Source organism: Chiloscyllium plagiosum, unplaced genomic scaffold, assembly GCF_037043375.1.
Source record: "Chiloscyllium plagiosum isolate Xiang-an unplaced genomic scaffold, Cpla_swu_hap1 HiC_scaffold_25, whole genome shotgun sequence".
Classification (NCBI taxonomy): domain Eukaryota; kingdom Metazoa; phylum Chordata; class Chondrichthyes; order Orectolobiformes; family Hemiscylliidae; genus Chiloscyllium; species Chiloscyllium plagiosum.
In genome coordinates, this window is record NW_028270163.1 from 55,515,379 (window position 1) to 55,538,237 (window position 22,859).

A 22,859-nucleotide genomic window follows, 5' to 3' on the forward strand; every position below is an offset into this window, starting at 1 on the left:
CAAAATTGGCCTTTCTCCAATTTAGAACTTCAACTTTTAGATCTGCTCTATCCTTTTTCATCACAATTTTAAAACGGATAGTATTATGGTCGCTGGCCCCAAAGTTCACCCCCACTGACACCTCAGTCACCTGCCCTGCCTTATTTCCCAAAGAGTAGGTCAAGTTTTGAACCTTCTCTAGTAGGTATATCCATATACTGAATCAGAAAATTGTCTTGTACACACTTAACAAATTCCTCTCCATCTAAACCTTTAACACTATGGCAGTCCAAGTTGATGTTTGGAAAGTTAAAATCCCCTACCATAACTACCCTATTATTCTTACAGATAGCTGAGATCTCCTTACAAGTTTGTTTCTCAATTTCCCTCTGACTATTAGGGGGTCTATAATTCAATCCCAATAAGGTGATCATCCCTTTCTTATTTCTCAGTTCCACCCACCATCTTCCCTGGATGTATTTCCAGGAATATCCTCCCTCAGCACAGCTGTAATGCTATCCCTTATCAAAAATGCCACTCCCCCTCCTCTCTTACCTCCCTTTCTATCCTTCCTGTAGCATTTGTATCCTGGAACATTAAGCTGCCAGTCCTGCCCATCCCTGAGCCATGTTTCTGTAATTGCTATGATATCCCAGTCTCATGTTCCAAACCATGCCTTGAGTTCATCTGCCTTCCCTGTTAGGCCCCTTGCATTGAAATAAGTGCAGTTTAATTTATTTGTCCTACCTTGTCCCTGCCTGCGCTGACTGTTTGACTCACTTCTGTTCTCAGCTGTACCCGTCTCAGATCGATCTCTTTCCTCACTATCTCCCTGGGTCCCACCCCCCCACCTTACCAGTTTAAATCCTCCCAAGCAGTTCTGGCAAATTTCCCTGCCAGTATATTAGTCCCCTTCCAATTTAGGTGCAATCCATCCTTCTTGTACAGGTCACTTCTACCCCAAAAGAGATTCCAATGATCCAAAAATGTGAATCCTTCTCCCATAACCAGCTCCTCAGCCATGCATTCATTTGCTCTATCCTCCTATTCCTGCTCTCACTAGCTCGTAGCACTGGGAGTAATCCAGATATTACTACCCTTGAGGACCTCCTTTATAAATTGCTGCCTATCTCTCTGTAATCTCCCTTCAGAATCTCAATCTTTTCCCTTCCAATGTAATTGCTTCCAATGTGGACAATGACCTCCTGCTGGTCCCTCTCCCCCGTGAGAACATTCTGCACCCTCTCTGAGACATCCTTGATCTTGGCACCAGGGAAACAACACACCATTCTGTGTTTTCGTCTGTCTGTACCTCTGACTACAGAATCCCCTAACACAATTGATCTCTTGGAAGCCGAACACCCCTCGTTGCATTAGAGTCCGTCTCAATACCAGAAACTTGGCTGTTCGTGCTACGTTCCCCTGAGAATCCATCACCCCCTACATTTTCCAAAACAGTATATCTGTTTGAAATGGGTATATCCACAAAAGACTCCTGCACTAGCTGCCTACCTCTCTCACCCTTCCTGGAGTTAACCCATCTATGTGACTGTATCTGAGACTTTCCCCCCTTCCTATAACTGCCATCCATCACATACCGTTGCTGTTGCAAATTCCTCATCGCTTCTAACTGTCTCTCCAACCGATCCACTCGATCTGATAAGATTCGCATCCAACAGCATTTATGGCAGATATAATCCGCAGTAACCCTTAAACTCTCTTTAAACTCCCACATCTGACAAGAAGTACATATCACTGCAAAGGCCATTTTCGCTCCTTCACAATCTACAGACCCAGAAAATAACACCGTCTTATTCCTCTATAAACACTGCCCCAGGTTAAATTAATAGCTATGACTTATATTTTAAGTTTAATCAAGAGACTTATCTCCAGAAACATATAATCAAGAAAGAATCCACTATACTCACTACTCCAGCCTTTCTCTTGGACAGACTTAAAACAACAATTAACTTATCTGATTCTGTGTTGTGAACTTCGCCCAACAGTTCCTCCAAGATTAGTTGTGAATTTTACTGTTTGTTAATTTTCCCAGATGCACTCCGATGTCCAGCGATACACAAATTCAAACAGCAAAGGCAGTAACTGTGCAGGTGTTTTTTCTCTTTCTCTCTCTCTCTCTCCTGCACTGTCCTCACCATGTGCTTTCTTTGTCTTCTCTTCTCCCTTTTAAACTGCTGTTGTTTTGACTTTTTTTCTCCAAAATTCCAAAACAATGCAACAGCATATAAAACAGTAGTTGCTGCTCCTGGAATTCGAGGAAATCACCTCCAACACCTAAAATACCTCAAAAAAAAGGAGCAGTTCTTACAGCCAGAAATTTTTCCCGTCCTCCTCTCTAGCTTCCCACGGAGTTCTGGGGTACACCTGATCAGGTTCTGGGGATTGATCAATCTTTATGCATTTTAAGAACTTCGGCACCTCCTCATCTATAATATGGATGATTTTCAAGATATCAATATTTATTCCCCCATGTGCTCCAGCTTCCATACCGTTCTCCCCAGCAAATATTCATTTAGTGTCTCTCCCATTTCCTGTGGTTCCACACATAGATGGCCTTGTTAATCTTTGAGGTGCCCTATTCTCTCCCTAGTTACCTTTTGGTCCTTAATCTACTCGTAGAATCCATTTGGATTCGCCTTAACCCTATTTGTAAAAGTTATCTCATGTCCATTGTTGCTCTCCTGGTTTCCCTCTTGAGTATACTCCTATTGCCCTTATACTCCTCCAGGGATTCACTCAATCCCTGCTGTCTATACCTAACATTTGCTTCCTTTTTATCTTGATCAGAGCCTCTACTTTTCTAGTCATCCAGCATTCATGCCACCTACCAGCCTTGCTCTTCACCCTAATATACTGTCACTGGACTGTCATTCCCCATTTTTAGGAGCTCCTCATCCCCCTGACAGCACTTTCTGGCTGTGAGGTAGTCTTCTAACTGGGGTGAATGTAGCGTATGTGTGCAGAAGTTGGATCGCCCTTTGTTATTTTACTTAGAGCAGTTGAAGTTTAATAAATCTAATCTCTTCCTTTATTAAACAAAACATATCTGTTCAACAAAATTGTACGTCTGGCACGTTGCACTTTTCTTTCTTAATTCTTACAGGGCATGTGGGCATTACTGGCAAGGCCAGCACTTGTTACCCATCCAAACTAAACTGAGTCAGCTGCCAGATCATTTCAGAGGGCAGGTAATAATCAATTATACCTCAGCCAAATCAGGGAATGTTCCCCAATTTCATTCCCTAAAGAACATTAGTGAACACATTCACAGACAGGATTAGAGTGGTGCTGGGAAAGCACAGTAGGTCAGGCAGAATCCGAGGAAAATTGACGTTTCAGGCAAAAGCCCGTCATCATATTCCTGATGAAGGGCTTTTGCCCGAAATGTCGATTTTCCTGCTCCTCGGATGCTGCCTGATCTGCTGTGCTTTTCCAGCACCACTCTAATCTAGACTCTAATCTCCAGCATTTGCAGTCCTCACCTCTGCCACAATCACAGACAGCCCTGTACCTTCCTATTGCGGGATTTACAAAGAGACATAAACAATAGCACAGGAGTAGGCCACTCAAAACCCTCCCTCCCCTCCATATCACTTTAGCCACAAGAGCTAAATCTCCCTCCTGCTTGAAAACATATACTGTTTTGGGCTCAGCCAGTTTCTGTGGTAGTGAATTCCACCAGCTCACTGAGTACTGCTAAGTGTGCAAATGTGAAACAAAAACAGAGACACGGTGTCTTACAGCGCCAGGGACCCATATTTGAAACCACTGTGTGTGTGGAGTTTGCACATTCTCCATGTGTCTGCGTGCTGTTGATGCTCAGGTTCCCTACCACAATCCAAAGATGTGCAGGTGAGGCAGATTGGTTGTGGGAAATGTGGGTGTTGGGTAGCGTTGCTGTGGATTCGATGGGCTGAATGGCCTGCTTCCACTCTGTAGGAATTGCTATGAGTGCTGCAAACTGCCAGCAGGTACACTCACCGAGGAAGAACAAAAGCAGGTCATTTGAGATCTGCATCTTGCTCATACTTTGAATGTTATACCTGCTGCCCACGCTCAAATGACAGCCTGACATTGATGAAGGGCCTTTGCCCGAAACGTCGATTCCCCTGCTCCTCAGATGCTGCCTGACCTGCTGTGCTTTTCCAGTACCACACGCTCGTCAATGTTCCAATGAAGACAAGCTCTGGAACAGCTCCTAATCTTTCAGCTCAACTCTCTACAGCCTTCTGGACTCAGTATGGAGTTCAACAACTTTGGATCATAACCTCCGCCTCTATCCTGTACTTTGTGCAATCTTTGTTTTGCGGAGGAGGTTTGTTCCCAATGCAAAAAGTCATCCAACAGCTCACACACCTTCAGTATCACCCACACAGTGCTCCACAGCCAGTGTCTTCAGCTCCTAATGCTGGGGAACAGACAGCTAGGAAACCACATCACAGGAGATCCAAAAGCAGGAAACAGAGAATGAGGCATCAAGGTATTTACACTCAGACTGGGGGGGGGGGGGGTGCGAAACGCGTGAACTGATGGTCCTCAGGGAGCAGAGTCGAGACCAGCGCTGTGCACAGAAAACATTATGAATGCAGGAGGAAGGGTGCAGTTTTCAGGTTTGCAAACTCAAATGGAGAATACAGTTAATAACAAAATGACTGAACACAGTGTAAAATTAACAAACTTTCTAGGTATTCCCAGAATTTCGTTCGAAGCAAGATGAATGAAACCTGTATTTATTGTACCATCCAGTTATTTTCCACAGATGCAGCATTCTGTTTTGTCATTGCATTTTGCAAATTTGTTTCTTTCTTGATCCTTTCCATCAGGTTTTCTTTTATGGTGCCAAACATTCAGACATAAGCTTTGCTTTTTTTTTTAACGTTGTCTGGTTGTTGTATCATGAATTATTTTGTTATTCTTCTCAAGGGCAACTAGGGATGAGCTCAGGGAGGCAATGGCCTAGTGGTATTATCACTGGACTGTTAATCCAGAGACCAGGGTTTGAATCCTGCCACGTCAGATGGTGGAATTTGAATTCAACAAAAGTCTAGAATATAGCTCCTCGAAAGAGGAGTCGCAGGTAGATAGGATAGTGAAGAAGGCATTTAGTATGCTTTCCTTTATTGGTCAGAGTATTGAGTACAAGAGTTGGGAGGTCATGTTGCAGGACATTGGTTAGGCCATTGTTGGAATATTGCATGCTTCCTATGTCTCCTTCCTATCAGAAAGATGTTGTGAAATTTGAAATAGTTCAGAAAAGATTTACATGAATGTTGCCAGGGTTGGAGGATTTGAGCTATTGGGAGAAGTTGAACAGGCTGGGGCTGTTTTCCCTGGAGCGCTGGAGGCTGAGGGGTGACCTCATAGAGGTTTACAAAATCATGTGGGCGGCACGGTGGCACAGTGGTTAGCACTGCTGCCTCGCAGCGCCAGAGACCCGGGTTCAATTCCCGCCTTAGGCGACTGACTGTGTGGAGTTTGCACGTTCTCCCCGTGTCTGCGTGGGTTTCCTCCGGGTGCTCCGGTTTCCTCCCACAGTCCAAAGATGTGCAGGTCAGGTGGATTGGCCATGCTAAATTGCCCGTAGTGTTAGGTAAGGGGTAAATGTAGGGGTATGGGTGGGTTGCGCTTCGGCGGGGCAGTGTGGACTTGTTGGGCCGAAGGGCCTGTTTCCACACTGTAAGTAATCTAATCTAATCTAATCTAATCATGAGGGGCATGGATAGGATAATTAGACAAAGTCTTTTCCCTGGGTTGGGGGAGTCCAGAACTAGAGGGCATAGGTTTAGGGTGAAAGGGAAAAGATATAAAAGAGACCCAAAGGGCAACTTTTTCACCCAGAGGGTGGTACGTGTATGGAATGTGCTGCCAAAGGAAGTGGTGGAGGCTGGTACAATTGCAACATTTAACAGGCATTTGGATCAGTATATGAATAGGAAGGGTTTGGAGGGATATGAACCGGGTGCTGGCAGGTGGAACTAGATTGGGTTGGGATATCTGGTCGGCATGGACGGGTTGGACCGAAGGGTCTGTTTCAATGCTGTATATCTCTATGACTGTAATTACGAGTCTAGTGGTGACCAAGAATTCATTGTCAATTGTCAGAGAAGCCCATCTGGTTCACTAGTGCCCTTTCGGGAAGGAAACTACTATCCTTGCCTGGTCTGGCCTACATATGACTCCAGGCCCACAGCAATGTGGTTAACTCTTAACTGCACTCTGGGCAATTAGAGACGGGCAATAAATGCTGGTCTAACCAGCGAGGCCTGTATCCCAGAAGAGAATTGAAAAAAATGTAAACTCTCCTGGACAGCTCAACTGTGCTTAACCTCATCCTATGTTAGAACCTTATCTAAGGGAGTGTTACTCCATCCACAATGTCCCATGTAGTCCCACATCCCCTCATTGTCCAATGTTGGACAATCACATATAGGAAAGCCTGATTTGGAGATGCTGGTGTTGGACTGGGGTGTACAAAATTAAAAATCACACAACACCAGGTTATAAGCCAACAGGTTTAATTGGGAGCACACTAGCTTTCGGAGCGACGTTCCTTCATCAGGTGATCACTTTTATCACTTTTATTCAGCAAAGGCTAAAGTGAACAATAAACAAATGAACAAAAGCTTCATTTGCCTCTGGGAGCAGACAAAGATTGCTTGCCTTTTGACCAACAATAAAGTTACATTTAATGAATTATCATTGAGGCAGTCTTGATTAGGGAACTTAAGATAAAGGCACCCCTAGGGAGCAGTGACCACAATGTGGTAGAATTCATCCTGCAGTTTTAGAGGGAGAAGCTGGAATCAGATGTAACGTTATTACAACTGAGTAAAGCAAACTACAAAGACAAGAGGAAGGAGCTGGCCAGAATTGATTGGGAGGACAGGATTGCAGGGAAAATGGTAGAACAGCAATGATAGGAGTTTCAGGAATATATAAGGAGGCACAGCAAAAATTCATCCCAAGGAAGAAGGAGCATACGAAAGGAAGGATGAGACAACCATGGCTGTCAAGCAAAGTCAGCAACAACATAAAAGCAAAAGTAAAAGCATACAATGTGGCGAAAATTAGTGGAAGCCAGAGGATTGGGGAGATTTTAAAAACCAACAGAGGACAACAATAAAAGCAACAAGGGGGCAGAAGATGAAATCTGACAACATGACAATATGCCAGCTATTCATACGAAAAGAAGAATACAAGTGTATTTTTAAACATATGAAACGTAAGAGAGAGGTGAGAGTAGACATTGGACTGCTGGAAAATGAGGCTGGAGAACGAGTAATGGGGAACAAAGAAATAGAGGAGGTACTGAATAGGAACTCTGCATAAGTCTTCAAGGTGGAAGACACCAGTAGGATATCAGAACTTCAAGAGTTAGGGACAGAGGTGAATGTAGTGGCTATCATTAAGGAGAAAGTGCTGAGAAGCTGAAAAATCGGAGGGTGGAAAAATCTACCAGATGGACTACATCCCTGGGCTCTCAAGAAGATTGTGGAAGCATTATTGGTGATCTTTCAGGAATCCTGGAGCCAGGGAGTGGCCCAGAGGACTGGAAAATCGCTAAGTATCATTAAAAAAAAGCTAAGGAACTGCAGATACTGGAAATCAGTAACAAGAACATAAATTGCTGGAAAAGCTCAGCAGGACTTGCAGCATCTGTAGAGAGAAAGCACAGTTAACATTTCAGGTCCAGTGACTCTTCTTCAGTAAATGCTAATGTAACACCCTTGTTTAAGGATTAAGGGAGGAAACTATTGGACAGTTAGCCTGACTTTGGTCATTGGTAAGATTTTAGAACCCATTATTAAGAATGAGATTGCAGAGTACTTGGAAATGCTTTATAAAATAGAGCTGAGTCTATTAGAATTCTTTGATATATTAAGGAATAAGTTAGACAAATGAGAGCGAGTGCATATGATTTATTTGAATTTTCAGAAGGCCTTTGACCAGGTGCCCCACAGGAGGCTGCTAAATAAGACTGCTCATGGTATTCGGGACAAGGTAGTGGCATGGATAAAGGATTGGCTGACTGGAAGAAGGCAAAGAGTGGGAGTAAAGAAGTCTTTTTCAACACTTCAGCCAGTGACTAATAAAGTTCCGACAGAGTCAGTGTCAGCATGTTTTCTCTCCATCTCAAAAGGTTCCATCCTTCTCTATATTGGTTTAAGGGAAAGGGTGTTAGATCAATATATTGCCTTGGTAGCACAGAAGAAAACCAGGTGACGTGCTTGTCAGCAAAGGGTTGCAACACCTTAGCTTTTTTAATCCACCATTGGTTCTTGATTTCCCTCATTCTTTGTAACTCGACCTTGCTGTTTGATAACTCCTCCTCTTTGCCTCACTGGTTATGTTTTTGCCAGGCATGGAGAACTTTCCTCTTCTTGCCGATGAGGTCTTCAATGATGTGATTATTCTTATCAAACCAGTCTGTGTTTCCCTGATCTAGCAGCTAAAGGTTTTTTCACAGCTCTCTTCACCTCCTTCCAGATTTCTTTCATTAAAATAAACTCTTTGGACATTTTTGTGAAGACATTGTTGGACGTTCACCAATCTACTTGGTTCATGAAGCCACTCAATGTTGAGCTTTGTTTCTGAACTGCCTCTTCATCTTCAGTGGCTTCTAGTGGCATTTGATGGACATTGAGGAATGTGGTATGTCAGCAGTCGGCTGCACTGGAAATCACTTTGGTAATGAGGAACACCCTTTTGGTCTCTAGATCAAATGATGTGGTAGTCAAACATGTGCTACTGCTTTTATCATGGATGCCTCCAGGAAGTCTTGAACTTGTCTTTTTATCCGAACAGTGTGCTGGTGATGTTCAGCTGGTATTCTGTATATGGTGAACAGGAGAATCCCATTGGAGTTGCAATCCCCGACTCCTTCCTTTCTGATGGTTCCTTTCCAGAGTGGGGAGTCCTTTCCAACCTTGTATTTTACCTTCCTTAGGGATGTTGGTAGGTACATTGCCCAAGGTGGAATAGAAGCTTTTTTTGGTCACATCTATGGCATCATGGGTTGCAGCATAGATACTCCAACCATTGCCTGCTGGTTTTTGGAAAGTTATGGACAGATTTGTGAGGCAATCGTTGATGCCAATGGGAAGCTCCCAGATTCAGTTGATGAGAATATTCTTGATAGTGAATTCAATACAATATTTATTGGAATGATCCTCAGGTTTTCCTCTCCAGAAAAGGGCAGCACTGTGGCTCAATGGTTAGCACTGCTGCCTCACAGTGCCAGGGATGGAGGTTCAATTCCAGCCTTGGACAACTGTCTGTGTGGAGTTGGCACATTCTCCCCACGTCTGCGTGGGTTTCCTCCTACATTCAAAGATGTGCATGTTAAATGAATTGGCCACGCTAAATTGCCCATAGTGTTCAGGGATGTGTAGGTTAGGTGCATTAGTCAGGGGTAAATATCAGGTAGGGGAATGGGTCTGGGTGGGTTACTCTTCAGAGGATCGGTGTGGACTTGTTGGGCCAAAGGGCCTGTTTCCACACTGTAGGGATTCTATGAAGAAGGTAACCGCCACCTTTTTCTCTTAGCTCCCCTTCACCTATTGTTCGAGTCTCCTGCAAGGCAGCGATATAAATGTTCAAGTGCCTTTGTTCATGGGCAACAAGGCCAGTTCTTCATTCTGGAGTACTGTTTTAGTTATTATCCATGAGGATTCATAGATTCCAGGTTCCCAGGTCAAGTTTGACTTTGGTTTTCAGACCATAGAAAGATTAGCCTTCTGGCTAAGATTGTCCTGCCATTCAACTTGCAGGGTGAACTGAGTGGATCCTGAAGAGGGCTATTCAGTCATGAAGAAAGCTGCCGAAAAGTTCTCCTATTCCTTTTACAAAGCAATACAACTGAGTCAAACTCCACCGCTTATGTGCTACTCTGAAGCTAGGGACATCTAGATCTCCCTATCCTGTCCCTATCACCTCTCACCAAATGCCACAGAACTGGTATTAGGTGTGCTGGGGGGATTAAAATTAGGTTTATTGTCACGTGTACTCAGGAACAGAAGTTCAGGAGCACAGTGAAAGGTTTACAATATCACCCCACATGGTGACATCTTAGGTGGAAAGTATCAGATATAAATCTTCGATACAAAATAGACAGAAAAATAAAGAGTTACATTTTCTTATTGTTATTCATAAATTAGAAAAATAAAAACTAAAGTTAAAAAGACAAAGATTAGTCTTTGTCAAAAGGGCCTACAGTAGATCAATGCAGGGATCTTCCACCTGTGGTCTGATCAGGCTTGCAAGCTGCTGACTGTCTGCACTGGTCCCTGGTCCAACAACCGTCCCAGTTACACTCGAGCCTCCAGCCTGCTGGCTGTCCCTGTGCACTCGGGGTATGCTGGCCAACCCGGCTCTGGTCCAGACACACTGACCACCTCAAAGCTGTTGGAGCCTCTAGCTCACTCCAGTCCAGGCCACCAGCCCACTTTGCTCCAGCCTTCAGCTGCTTTGATGATGTCACGGCAAGAAAAGTTCTTTTGTTGAAAAGAAACACTACAAAAAAAAATTAAAAACAGAGAGAAGAACAAGAAAAGAAGGAAAAAAAAGAAAAAAAGGCTTGAAAGGCTTGAATGGACAAGCCCCAGTTGAGGACCCCAGACACTGCCTCTTCCATTAACATTAAATATAGTCTATGGATTGGGGATTGGCAGCGTTTGAATTCCTCTAGGTAGACATCTTGCGTAGACATCTTTTAACATGAGAATGCTGTTGCACATCAGCAGACACACAGTCCTTGACAGCAGTAGATTCAGTTCCTGTTGGAAGGAAACATCAACTGGGGATCTCCCTCCTGCCACAGCTTTTATCTGCTGTTACAGCTATTGATATCACATGAATATCTTCTGCCTGGATCACTGCTGAGGATTTTAGATTGCACCTTGTCTGGTTCTTCCCTCCAAACTTACCTTCATGGCTGGCCTTGCCAGGGGTTGAGATGCTATCACTCTTGGGATCAATGGAACATTCTAATGGAGTCGCTGGAGAGGCTTCCCAGTAACAATCCTTGAAAGGCCCTTGATGATTTTATATGCTGTGCCATACAGTGGAACTTTAAGAACTTCACCAAGGTGGGCCAGAGAAAATCTCTACACAATTCTATGACATGGGGACCTAATTTCAATGCAAGTAGCACAAGCCATGTCATGCAAATACAGCAGGAGAATGTAAGGGCTAAATGTTTATTGATGCCTTGTCTTCCCGTTCCCACAGCACCCAAGCAAGATAATATCGTATACAAGAGCATATTGGTGAATACTTAATTCAAGGTGAAGGAAAATCAATTCCATGCCATTGTGCAGCCTATGAGATATGATTTAAATTTGTGAATTGTGTCCCATAGGTGCGATCTTTAAAGTCTTCTGCGATTACTTCTACTTCACACAGATTGCTATCTTCAATCTGCAATGACCAATGGCAGGTCAAGATTTCTTGTGGATTAGAAGGGCTTTTGCCCAAAACGTCGATTTTACTGCTCCTCAGATGCTGCCTGAACTGCTGTGCTCTTCCAGCACCACTAATCCAGAATCTGGTTTCCAGCATCTGCAGTCATTGTTTTTACCTAGTTGATTTTAACCCTATTGCGAATCCTCTTGCAAGGATGCCTGCCTTGAAGAAGATTTCCTCCTCTCTCTATTCCTGATGAAGGGCTTTTGCCCGAAACGTCGATTTTACTGCTCCTCGGATGCTGCCTGAACTGCTGTGCTCTTCCAGCCCCACCAATCCAGAATCGGATTTCCAGCATCTGCAGTCATTGTTTTTACCCAAGATTTCTTGTGGGCGAGATTTGTATTTTCTTTAATCGCATGCATTTCATATGTAGGATACTATGACTACAAAAGAGTTCAACCTGTGTTGGAACCCTCACTGACTTTTTATTACTTTTTTATTTTTATTATTTTATCAATTTTGAGTACGAGTTGTGATCTGGAAATTATGTTTGAAATTTGGGATAGCCTTTGGTATAAGAAAACAAATCGATCAAACAAGCTTTGTTTGTTTGTGAAGCTAGGCCTGGAGGTTAATTGCAATCTGATTCTTGATTAAAAGTGATACACTGACTCCTGGAAGAGCATTATGTTTAAACAAATAGCAAAATTTGGCTATTAACAAGGTAAGTACCTGCAAATTGATTCCAGCAAGTCCAAAAGAGACTCTATATTCTAGCAGATGACAGATGTGGAATGGTATTTGAGGCCTTGGGTCAAGACAATCAATCTATCAGGGGCGCACCAGAACTGAAGTTTTTTTTTAACGATGTTTTCTGAGGAGATGAGTTTGGCTACTGACAAAACAGTATGATTTGAAAACTCCTTACCTAATCTGCTATACTAGCTTCCAACAGAAAGCTAAATTAGAAGTATCACTACCTATATTTTTATGAACTGAGGTGACCAAATTGGCAGTTTCATGAAAGGAATCAAGGAGTCCAGATTTATGCCTGTGAAACAACATCATCATGAAAACCATTTAAGTATTAAAGCCAGTTTCTTTTGTTAAGTGGATAACTGTATTTGTTTGTCTGTCTTCTGTGTGAATGCACGGAAAAATATGTTTTGGGTTTAAAAGCACAGACATTAATCAGTGTATTTATTTTGCTCCACTGAAGTTATTGTGCATTAAAAAAATTATGGTCTTTTGTTTGAGATACAATACTGGCATCTGGAATTAATTATTCACAAAGTCACACTCCTGGAAGCCAATATTATGCACAGATCTCAGAGGTCCACATACTGAACAAAGAAAAAGAAAGGTAACTTTGGAGGCAAAGAAAATGAAAGGTAACTTTGGAGGTATTTAGCAAATGTCAACATTCATGAACCATGGCTTGAGGTGTTGGTGATTGCTGTCCAAAAAGGAGGGCTAGAGAGGCAAGCTGTGAGCTGGAGTCTCCAAGTAACCATTCACACATTCATGTCAGGAATTGACACCATCTAGTTTCTATGTGACAAGTAGGAGAATAGGAAACTGCATGTAAATTAGGCAAATTAATTGACTGATTTATTGTTGTCACATGTACAAAGATACAGTGAAAAAGTGTTGTTTCACGAGCTATGCAGGCAGATTATACCATACAAAATGCATTAAGGTAGCAGAACAGAGTGTAGAATGCAGTGTAACAGCCACAGAGAAAGTGCAGAGAGAGAGATCCCTGAATTAACATTTCAGAGGTATGTTTAAAAGTCTGATAATAGCAAGGAAGAAGCTGTTCTTGAATCTGTTCAGATGTGCTTTCAAACTTTTATATCTTCTGCCCGATGGAAGAGGTAGGAAGAGTTTATAACTGGGGTGGGACGGGTCTTTGATTATGCTGCTTGCCTTCCTGAGGCATTGGGAAGTATAGATAGAGTCAATGGATGGAAAGCTGGTTTGAGTGATGGATTGGGCTGTGTTCACAACTCCCTGTAGTATTTTGCAGTTATGATAACACATACACATGAATACAAATAGGCTACTAACTAACAATATTCCTGTCTTGCCATTCAATACTTGGAAAATCAGATTTTTTACTACCAACATTGAGAATATCCTTACTATGGATCTCACCCTATTTTCTCAATTTGAATGCCTATACCCACAATGTTCAGTGGCTGGGAAGATTCTACACATGATCTTCACAGAAAGACAAATCCAGGAAACGTCAACAAGCAGAAATTATGCAAGGCCTTCATTGGACCTCCCAAAGATATTTGACTCTGTCAATCAGGAGAGATTATGAAACATCCTGCTCAGATTTGACCGACAAACTGAAACTGTTCAATCTATATTGCCTCGAATGCAGTTCCAAAATGATCCCAAACTTTGTTCTTGAACTGCAGTATGCAGACAACACTTGTAATTGTGCATACGCAGAGGCCAAGTTCCAAACTGCCACTGATGCATTCAAGGAAGTGTATGAGAGAATGGGCATTAAGCTAAACATCTAGAAGATGCTCCCAGTGCACAACACTATCTCCCACCCACCCCTCAGGCCAACATCGCCAGAAGCAAAACATTCGTTCCAGTTATGATGGACAGGACACGTAGTCCACTTGCCTGACACATGAATCCAAAACAAGTTCTCTATTGCAAAGTCCATCACAACATTTGATTGTCAGTTGGGTAGAGGAAAGTTCAAATACGTCTTCAAAGCCAACATGAAAAAATGTAACACTTCAGCCAATTTATGGGAATTTCTTGTCCAAGACCCAAACTGGAGAAGGCGCCTATTTTGAAAACCATAGATCCAGGTGGAGGCCAAATGTAAACAGCAAAGGCAGCATGCAAGGAAGAGGCTGACCCACAAGAGGAGTCCTCCCATAACTTTCAAAGCAACACCTCTCTATAGACTCTAATTGTCTAGTAATTGTTGGAAGCGGGATTTTCATTTGATAGGCCAGCAAACTCTAATGATAGGCAGGTAAGTGCCTATATGGAATTTAATCTAATGAGATTCCCAGAAATATCTACAAATGAGACCACAGCCACAGCCATCAACTTCAGTCAAGTAGGTGTGATTTTCATATCACCAGAGATTGCAAAAAAGAGAAATGAGTAGAGTTACCCTTCAAACCATCTCACTTAGGTCTGGGTGACCTTCTTAACCCACCATCAATTAAAGCCCTTAAGTCAATAAATGGCTATTTCAGGACCTCAACTATGATCACCCCAATCACATATCTCCCTATTGGGCAAAAAAGGGCTTGTTTCCTGACTGGGCAGTCAGGGCAACCAGTTTTCCAGGCTGGGGTGCCCCAATTGCCCCAATCTGGGAGGCAAAGATGAGAGACAAGGGAGTGGTCTCTGAAAGTTATTCCCCTACTCTTATTTCCATATAAATACTATCTTGAAGAAATGTCTGAAATATCTTGACAAATTAAATCTTACAAAAGATTTGCAGTAGACTCTCCAAATATGTGTCCTGCTGGTTGCCACATTATGCTTCTCAAAAAGGAAAAGGCCAGCCTAAGATCAAAGTAGCTGTAGAAACTCTAATGTGAAGGCTGGTAAGCGAAGTACTTATCGAAGAATAATTCAGATAAGTTACTCCTTTAAAAAGTTCTGCTGTCACATGAAACATTCAAAGCACCTTCATCATCACCGTCTTCTCCACTTCACCTGACTGATTGCTGTGCAGTTAACTTATCTTACTAATTTAAATACAATGCAACATTTCATAACCATTTTTAGCACTAGAAGCCAGTGATTTCAGTCCACCACACTCTAAAGTAATGCATTCCAGGACCTAACTGCTTGAGGCATAAAAACCTTTTCAAGTCACCATTACTTCTTTTGCTAATTATTTTAAATCTGTGCCCTCATTGCTAACTCTAAGCTATACTTCCACTGTGGAAGCAGTAAATGTACTAGTCATTGGGAGAACTGATTGAAATCCAAATGATCATTTATCTCCTTGTGCTTATTTACAAGATTGCCCTACAACAGAATGCTGCATCTATTTTTAATCAACCTGTTCAAAGCTGTTAAAATATTTCTTAAGGAAGTGGGACTAGAAGCCAGGTCTCCTGGTTCAGAAATTGGGACATTACCATTGCACCACAAGGGTCCTAATAGGACAACTGACAGCAGTGGATTTTCTGCCTGAAATAGCATTTCTCTCTGTTATGCTGGGATTAGATGAAATGCTGATAATTTCTAATCTGCCTGGTCAGAGATTTTATTTCACACCTTTGGAGCATGTAGGACTTAAACCTAGACCTCCTGGCTCACAGGTAGGGACACTATCACTGCACCACAAGAGCTCCAAATATATTGCGATGCATCATTGGAGCAGATGGACTTGAATCCAAGCCTTCAAGCCCAAAGCCTAGGGGACTCTATCCCTGTGCCACAAAGCCACACTCAGAATACTGCAGTCATGTCATTTAAAAGAGCTTCAGTTGTTGAAATGATATGATGACGAAAGTGAGTAATACACAATCAAGGGGTGAGTATTTAATGACAAGCCATACTTAACAAAGCATTTACATATCTACCTCAGAAAATAATACTCAATTTGAGTACCAGCAGGAATTTCTAAACAGTGCACATGAGAATTAGGGAAAGAACAGTAATAGAAAGAGACAGCATTCAAAAGAAACAAAAAGGCGGAGATAGAAAATTAAAGAGAACCATAGAAAATATTTTTAACTGTGAATAGGGAGATCAAAGAAATTAAATATACTATGGCATCAACAAGGATTTGCTAACTGACAAGTTTAACCTTGTTTATACAATTTTTCATGGCACTCGTTTCCTGTTTATTTGATTCACCAATAATGTACAATAGCGCATACAGCAGCTACAGTAATACACCTTACAATTATAAATTGCATGATCTTACAGGTGAAAGGAAAGTTCAGTATCAGTATATTAAAACAGTGAATCCAAAACTCCATGGTGTGCCCAACATACACCCCCAATAACCCAGATAGGACAAAATATACAAAAGTTCAAACACACCACACATTAGCCACAGTTATAAATTGCTCGTGTTTTAGTTTTGAGAGTGAAGCCTTACCCTCTAGAATACCACTGATGTGAAGTGGGCAGTCTGGGGATGGTGGAAGGTTCCATTTTCATGTTCTTAACCTAACAGTCATGCAGAAGCAGAAGGCCAATTTATCAAAGGATAATGTTGCATATATTCCATGGAGATTCAAACTGGGATTCTGATGCAGATACCCACAAATTTCAGAATAATTTTTGAAACATATTTCAACATTGCCCTCCTACAAGCACACATAACAAGTAAGTTACATTGCAAGTGTAGCTGATGGGAGATCTGTTTGCAAAACAGACGAACCATGCCATTTGAGAAAGGCAAAAGCTTAAAACGATGCCAGCCAGCTCATGAGACTAAGGCTACTCCCAACCTTAAAACCATATATTCCAGAAGGGTTCGTAGTGAAAACTATGATCTTATCAAGACTGCAGCACATGGAATTTTGGGACCATTATCTCCTATCAAGATTACCAAATGCAGGAAATATTCAAATTCAATCTTACTAATGCTGTATACACTGTACACACAAGCGCCGTTGTTACAATGGAAATCCACAAATTTACACCAGTAACTGAAAGAGACAAAGGGAAACAAGTGGTATTATTTAAATGCTGACTCATTACTTGTTTAAAATCACACAACACCAAGTTATAGTCCAAGTTTATTTGGAAGCATCGGCTTTCAGAATGCTGCTCCTTCATCAGCATTCCGACAGCTAGTGCTTCCAAATAAAGCTTTTTTTAATTCTACAGTGTGGAGGCAGGCCCTTCAGCCCAACAAGTCCACAACGACCCTCTGAGGAGTAGCCACCCACACCCATTTCCCTCTGACTAATGCACCTAACACTACAGGCAACTTAGCACAGCCAATTCACCTAACCTGCACATCTCTGGACTGTGGGAGGAAACCAGAGCACCCGGAGGAAACCCACACGGACATGGGGAAAATTTGCAAACTCACACAGACAGTCACCCAAGGATGGAATCGAACCTGGGTCCCCTGGTGGTGTGAGGCAGCAGTGCTAACCACTGAGCCACCATACCAGCCCTGGTGGACTGTGATTTTTAACTTTGTCCACCCCAGTCCAACACCAGCTCCTCCACATCATTACTTGTTGTTATCCTAGTTGATGTTATTACTAGACTATTCAGATCCCAGTGAGAAACGTGTTTTATTTTTAATTCAGATTTTGATTTGTTTTTGTTTTAATAAAGTGGTCTCTCTCTGAAACATAAGGATGCAATACTGTGGATTTTTTGCTTTAACAATTAAACAGAAGTTTATTAACAAAAGAAATGAAGGTAAAATAGAATACGCCACCAAACCATCTACTTAGAAGGTAAATTCAAAGATTTTTTAAACATACAGTAAAAGTATACTTTAATCATTAATTCCATAATATTCATTTATAAAATTGATAAGAAACAAAACAGTTTTTGTACAGTACCCAAAACATACCTTGGTACAATACCCAGTACCAGGAGTCTGTTCTATCATTTAGCAATATGGAGTGATGCCAACAATATGGGTTCGATTCCTTTACTGACTAAGGTCACTATGAATGTCCCACCTTCCCAACCCTACTCCTCACTTGGGGCAAGGTGACCCTCAGATTAAGCTCACAACCAGTTCTGTCCGTCTAGGAGAATAATCCTATGGTCCTCTGCGACAATGGCGACTTTACCTCTACAATACCCACAACACCACTCATATAATACACCTGGGTCCCCACTTGTAACTCCAACCTTTAAACTAGAACTGCAGATAACATCTTCCTGGAGCCTCGATACTCTAATTGGTTTTCCAATGTTGGTTGGCTGCTACTAGTCCCTAATTAGAGGGGAGAATGTAGAAGCAGCTTATAAGATAACCACCTCCTTCCACATTGCTCCAGAAGATGCACTGCTGACTCAAATAGGATTAGGACACAGTAATGATTTTTGAAGAAGTGAATATTTAAGATTCCAGCTGGGTCAATACAACTAATGCTGGTAGTTTCCAACATCCCGGAGACTGTTATTGGAAAAGGAACTATATAAATTCTCTACACTTTTTTTCTGTCCTCTGAGTAAAAAGAGACAAATAATTGATTATGTTGTTATTCAAAAAGATATTTTTTGAAATAATGTCATTTATAAAATACCCTACAAGGATTGTAACAAATACTACATTGGACAGACATACAGAAAACTAGCCACAAGGATACACAAATACCAACTCGCCACCAAAAGACATGACCCAACTATCACTAGTTTCCTTACATACAGACAAAGAAGGACACTACTTTGACTGGGCCAATATATCCATCCAGGACAGGCTAGACAGAGACACGCATGGGAATTCCTAAAGGCCTTGCATTCAAACCAGTACTTCATCAATAAACTGATCAATTTGGACCCCATCTACCAACCTCTGAGAAAAAGAACCGGAAATAATATCACCCACCTTAACAGACCAAGACACATAAATAGAAAGCGAGACAGAATACCATTGCTTCAATGGAAGCTCACTGATGATGTTATCTAGCATGGTGATGAAACATCTGAGCACAAACCTACAACCTGAACCCCATCCTGAGCTACAAATCTTCTCAAAAATTTAAAAAAGATATATTGATATGTAAGCTATGTTCATGTGGCCCAAAATAAATACCCATCAACTGTGATTGAACAATTAATTTGTTAATTACAATGTTAAGATTCAACCACACCTAAAATCACTGCAAGATAAAAATAATATCTCTAAAGAAAGTACGCACTTATACAGAGCAAAATCTTAACCAACTTCATTATTTTGACATTTCCAGATTTGATTCAACACAAAACATATTCATCACAGCAATGACTATGTAATACATAAACCAAGTCTCACAAGAAAAGAAGTGTACGCTTACCTTGACTCAGTGCTAATGAGGGCGCATAAGTCACGAGACCAAGATAAAAAAACTGGAAAGTAATATGAAGTCATTAACTACAAGTTGAAATAAATTAGTAATGTTGAAAACAGTTCGTCATTCCGATCCTAAAATTCAATTTATCATGAACTGAGCAACCATTTTATCTTCTTAACATAAGCAGTTATCAGAGTAAAAGCCTAACAAAGATATCAGCTAATCACTATTGAAATATTTTAGGAATTGCTTTTGTGATGTCATTAGGGAACACTTACTATATTCAAACAATGATCCTCAATTAGCTATTTTCATGCAGATATTATCTGTTGTATTAAATGAGTTAATTGGAGGAGTTATCACTTGGACTCTACCATGGGAAAATACTTGAGGAGATGTCTTTCACTGCATACCAAATGGAAAATGTTCTCAGAGGGTGATTTTGCCCAGCATTATCTAAATGCTTATCTATTACTAAGAACCTCCTCAGACCTTCTCATCCTCCACTGCTGTAAGTTGCAATTCAGCAATCCTGATTATATGCGTAAATGCCAAGAATTGCTGTAGCAAAGCAGGAGAAACCCCAGGAAATTTCTGGTGAAATAGTTTTCACAAGACAACAAGGACAATGGTGATGATAATGATAACCTTCCCAGCTCAGTGTCTGTAGAAATACTGCTCCTCTCATTTTCACACCATTCATTGCCTGTCTTCCCTACCCCATGCACCAGCTGACGTACTATGACAATGAGAGATCAAGATTAAACCATAGCACCACTTCAGTCACAGAGCATGAAGAAGTAAAATCACATCACCTATGGAAAGAAGGTGATGAGCATCACCTTCATGATGTGCAGTAGATTATATGGATCAAGGTAGAGTTCACTATCCTCATATTCAGTGACATCAGAGGTATTCTATCCACACTGCAGATATTAATTGAGAATATGGCAACTGCATGAGAGTCTGTAACTCCCTCCACGAAACCCATATTGATACTTGGTTTTAATGATACATTTTTGCCAACTTTTCTAATCAATGACTCAAATATACTGGCCCTTGTGAAGCCTCATACTCCTTACATACTGCCTTGACACTAGCAAAATCAACACAGCTCTTTGGACTTCCTATCACAAGAAGCAACAGCATTTTGGTGTTAGCCATGCTGATGTAGACCATGGTGTGGAGGAGCCGGTGTTGGATTAGGGTCGACAAAGTCAAAAATCATACCATACCAGGTTATAGTCCAACAGGTTTATTTGGAAGCATTAGCTTTAGGAGAGCTGCTCCTTCTCTACCTACCAACGGTCAAAATGCAAATGCTTCTAAATAAACCTGTTGGACTATAACCTGATGTTGTATGATTTTGAACAATGTAGACCATGGTACTCACACTGTCGTTGCTTCTCTTTCCAGCATTATGCATTTCATTTTTAAATATTTAGGAGAAACCTGCTAAAAGAAAGTGAAGCAGTCTGGTTCCACCAGTATTAAAAGCATCACTCATGACGTCAGCGAGACCATTTTAGAAGATTGTCGTGATTTTGTGCTCAACCATTACCTAATTCCACTCCAACTGGAAGGCACAGTCCTATGGCAAGTATATACAAGTTTGACTCATACAGAGTCACCAATCCAGAGGTTTAATTAATCAGGAACATTTTTCTATTGGATTTCCTATTTCGCCACTTACAATGGCTGACAACTTGCCATAATCACCATTTTGGGTTATCTGAATTTTACCTTTAGCCTCACATTTCAGTATGATCCAGGTAAATCTTCTTTAGCTTCTCCAATGACACAAAATTCCTTCTATGATGGTTACAAATGTGGGACTTAAAAATGTTTTCTCTAATTTAAGGTGAAACAGATTTTGTTGGATCAAAGCTGGTTATACTAATCTACCCAAAGACATGTGCCATATGAGTCCTAATTGCATGGGAAAAGAAACTCACTTACAATAAATGTCTTAAAACATGAAACTTGTCCTTTATTTATTTCCGCTGCTGGGAAATTAATCTCTTTTTAAAAATTATCGGTTTCCTCAGGGATCATACATCATTGTCTCCATCTATCCCTTGATTCAAGGATGATGAATTCCTAATATGGAACTTTATGTGACTGAACTAGCCAATTTTCCAACCACAAATCTTTGGATATTTGCAATTTTTGAGAAAATTTGTAGCTTAGGATGAGGTTCAGGTTGTAAGTTTGCTCACTTAGCCGGTAGGTTTGTTCTCCAATGTTTTATCACCATGCTAGATAACATCAGTGAGCCTCCATTGAAGCACTTGTGTTCTGTCTCGCTTTCTATTTATGTGTCTTGGTCTGTTAAGGTGGGTGATATTATTTCCGGTTCTTTTTCTCAGAGGTTGGTAAATAGGGTCCAAACCGATGTGTTTATTGATGGAGTTCCGGTTTTAATTCCAGGCTCTAGAAATTCCCGCCCTTGTCTGTGTTTAGTCTGAACTAGTCTAAATGTGTTGGCCCAGTCGAAGTGGTGTCCATCCTCGTCTGTATGTAAGGATACAAGTGATAGCTGGTCATGTCTTTTGGTTGCTAGTTTCCTGCCTGTCTGTCCAATGTAGTGTTTGTTGCAGTCCTAGCAGGGTATTTTGTATATGACAGTCATTTTGCTGGTTGTTGGTACAGGGTCCTTTAGGTTCATCAATAGCTGATCCAGTTGTTGGTAGGTTTGTGGGCTACCATGATGCTGAGGGGTCGGACTAGTCTGGTAGTCATCTCTGAGATGGTCGTGTGGCTAGTGTTTCTGAGCCTGTTGTGTCTTCTTGTTTGGGTTTGTCGCTTAAGAATCAGCAGACTGTGTTTATCAGCCTCATCTTCCACCTAGGAACCCTCCAACCACAAGGGATGAACTCGGATTTCACCAGTTTCCTCATTTCCCCTCACCCCACCTTGTCTCAGTCAAATCCATCGAACTCAGCACCGCCTTCCTAACCTGCAATCTTCTTCCTGACCTCTCCGTCCCCACCCCAGTCTGACCTATCACCCTCACCTTGACCTCTTTCCACCTATCGCATTTCCAACGCCCCTCCCCCAAGTCCCTCCTCCCTACCTTTTATCTTAGCCTGCTGGACACACTTTCCTCATTCCTGAAGAAGGGCTTATGCCAAAAACGTCGATTCTCCTGTTCCCTGGATGCTGCCTGACTTGCTGCGCTGTTCCAGCAACACATTTTCAGCTCTGATCTCCAGCGTCTGCAGACCTCACTTTCTCCTGTGTTTATCAGGTACCCGTTCTTCTTCAATATGCTATATAGCTATTTTACTTCTGCTGCTCCTAGTTCCTGGGTACAACAGTGTGTTGTGGCCCGTTTAATTAATCTTCTGATGCAGTTCTTTTGTGCATGTTGGGATGATTGCTCCCGTAGTTAAGTGGCGTGGCTTGAGAGGTTAGTACGTGTGGCTTTCCTATAGACACTGGTCTGCAGTCCTCTATTAAGTGTTC

The 22,859-nt window shown here is 41.6% G+C and overlaps 1 protein-coding gene across 2 annotated transcripts in view; it reads right to left on the minus strand.

Moving 5' to 3' along the window:
• Window positions 1-22,859, minus strand: part of LOC122562359 (sodium-coupled monocarboxylate transporter 1-like) — a 187,459-nt gene that overhangs the window by 124,457 nt on the left and 40,143 nt on the right. For both annotated transcript variants that reach the window (XM_088000753.1, XM_088000752.1), the window contains exons 5-6: window positions 19,395-19,446; window positions 17,005-17,072 (exon numbers count right to left, since the gene is read on the minus strand). In XM_088000753.1, coding sequence (XP_087856879.1) covers window positions 17,005-17,072; window positions 19,395-19,446 — 120 coding nt within the window. The remainder of the gene's footprint in view (window positions 1-17,004; window positions 17,073-19,394; window positions 19,447-22,859) is intronic.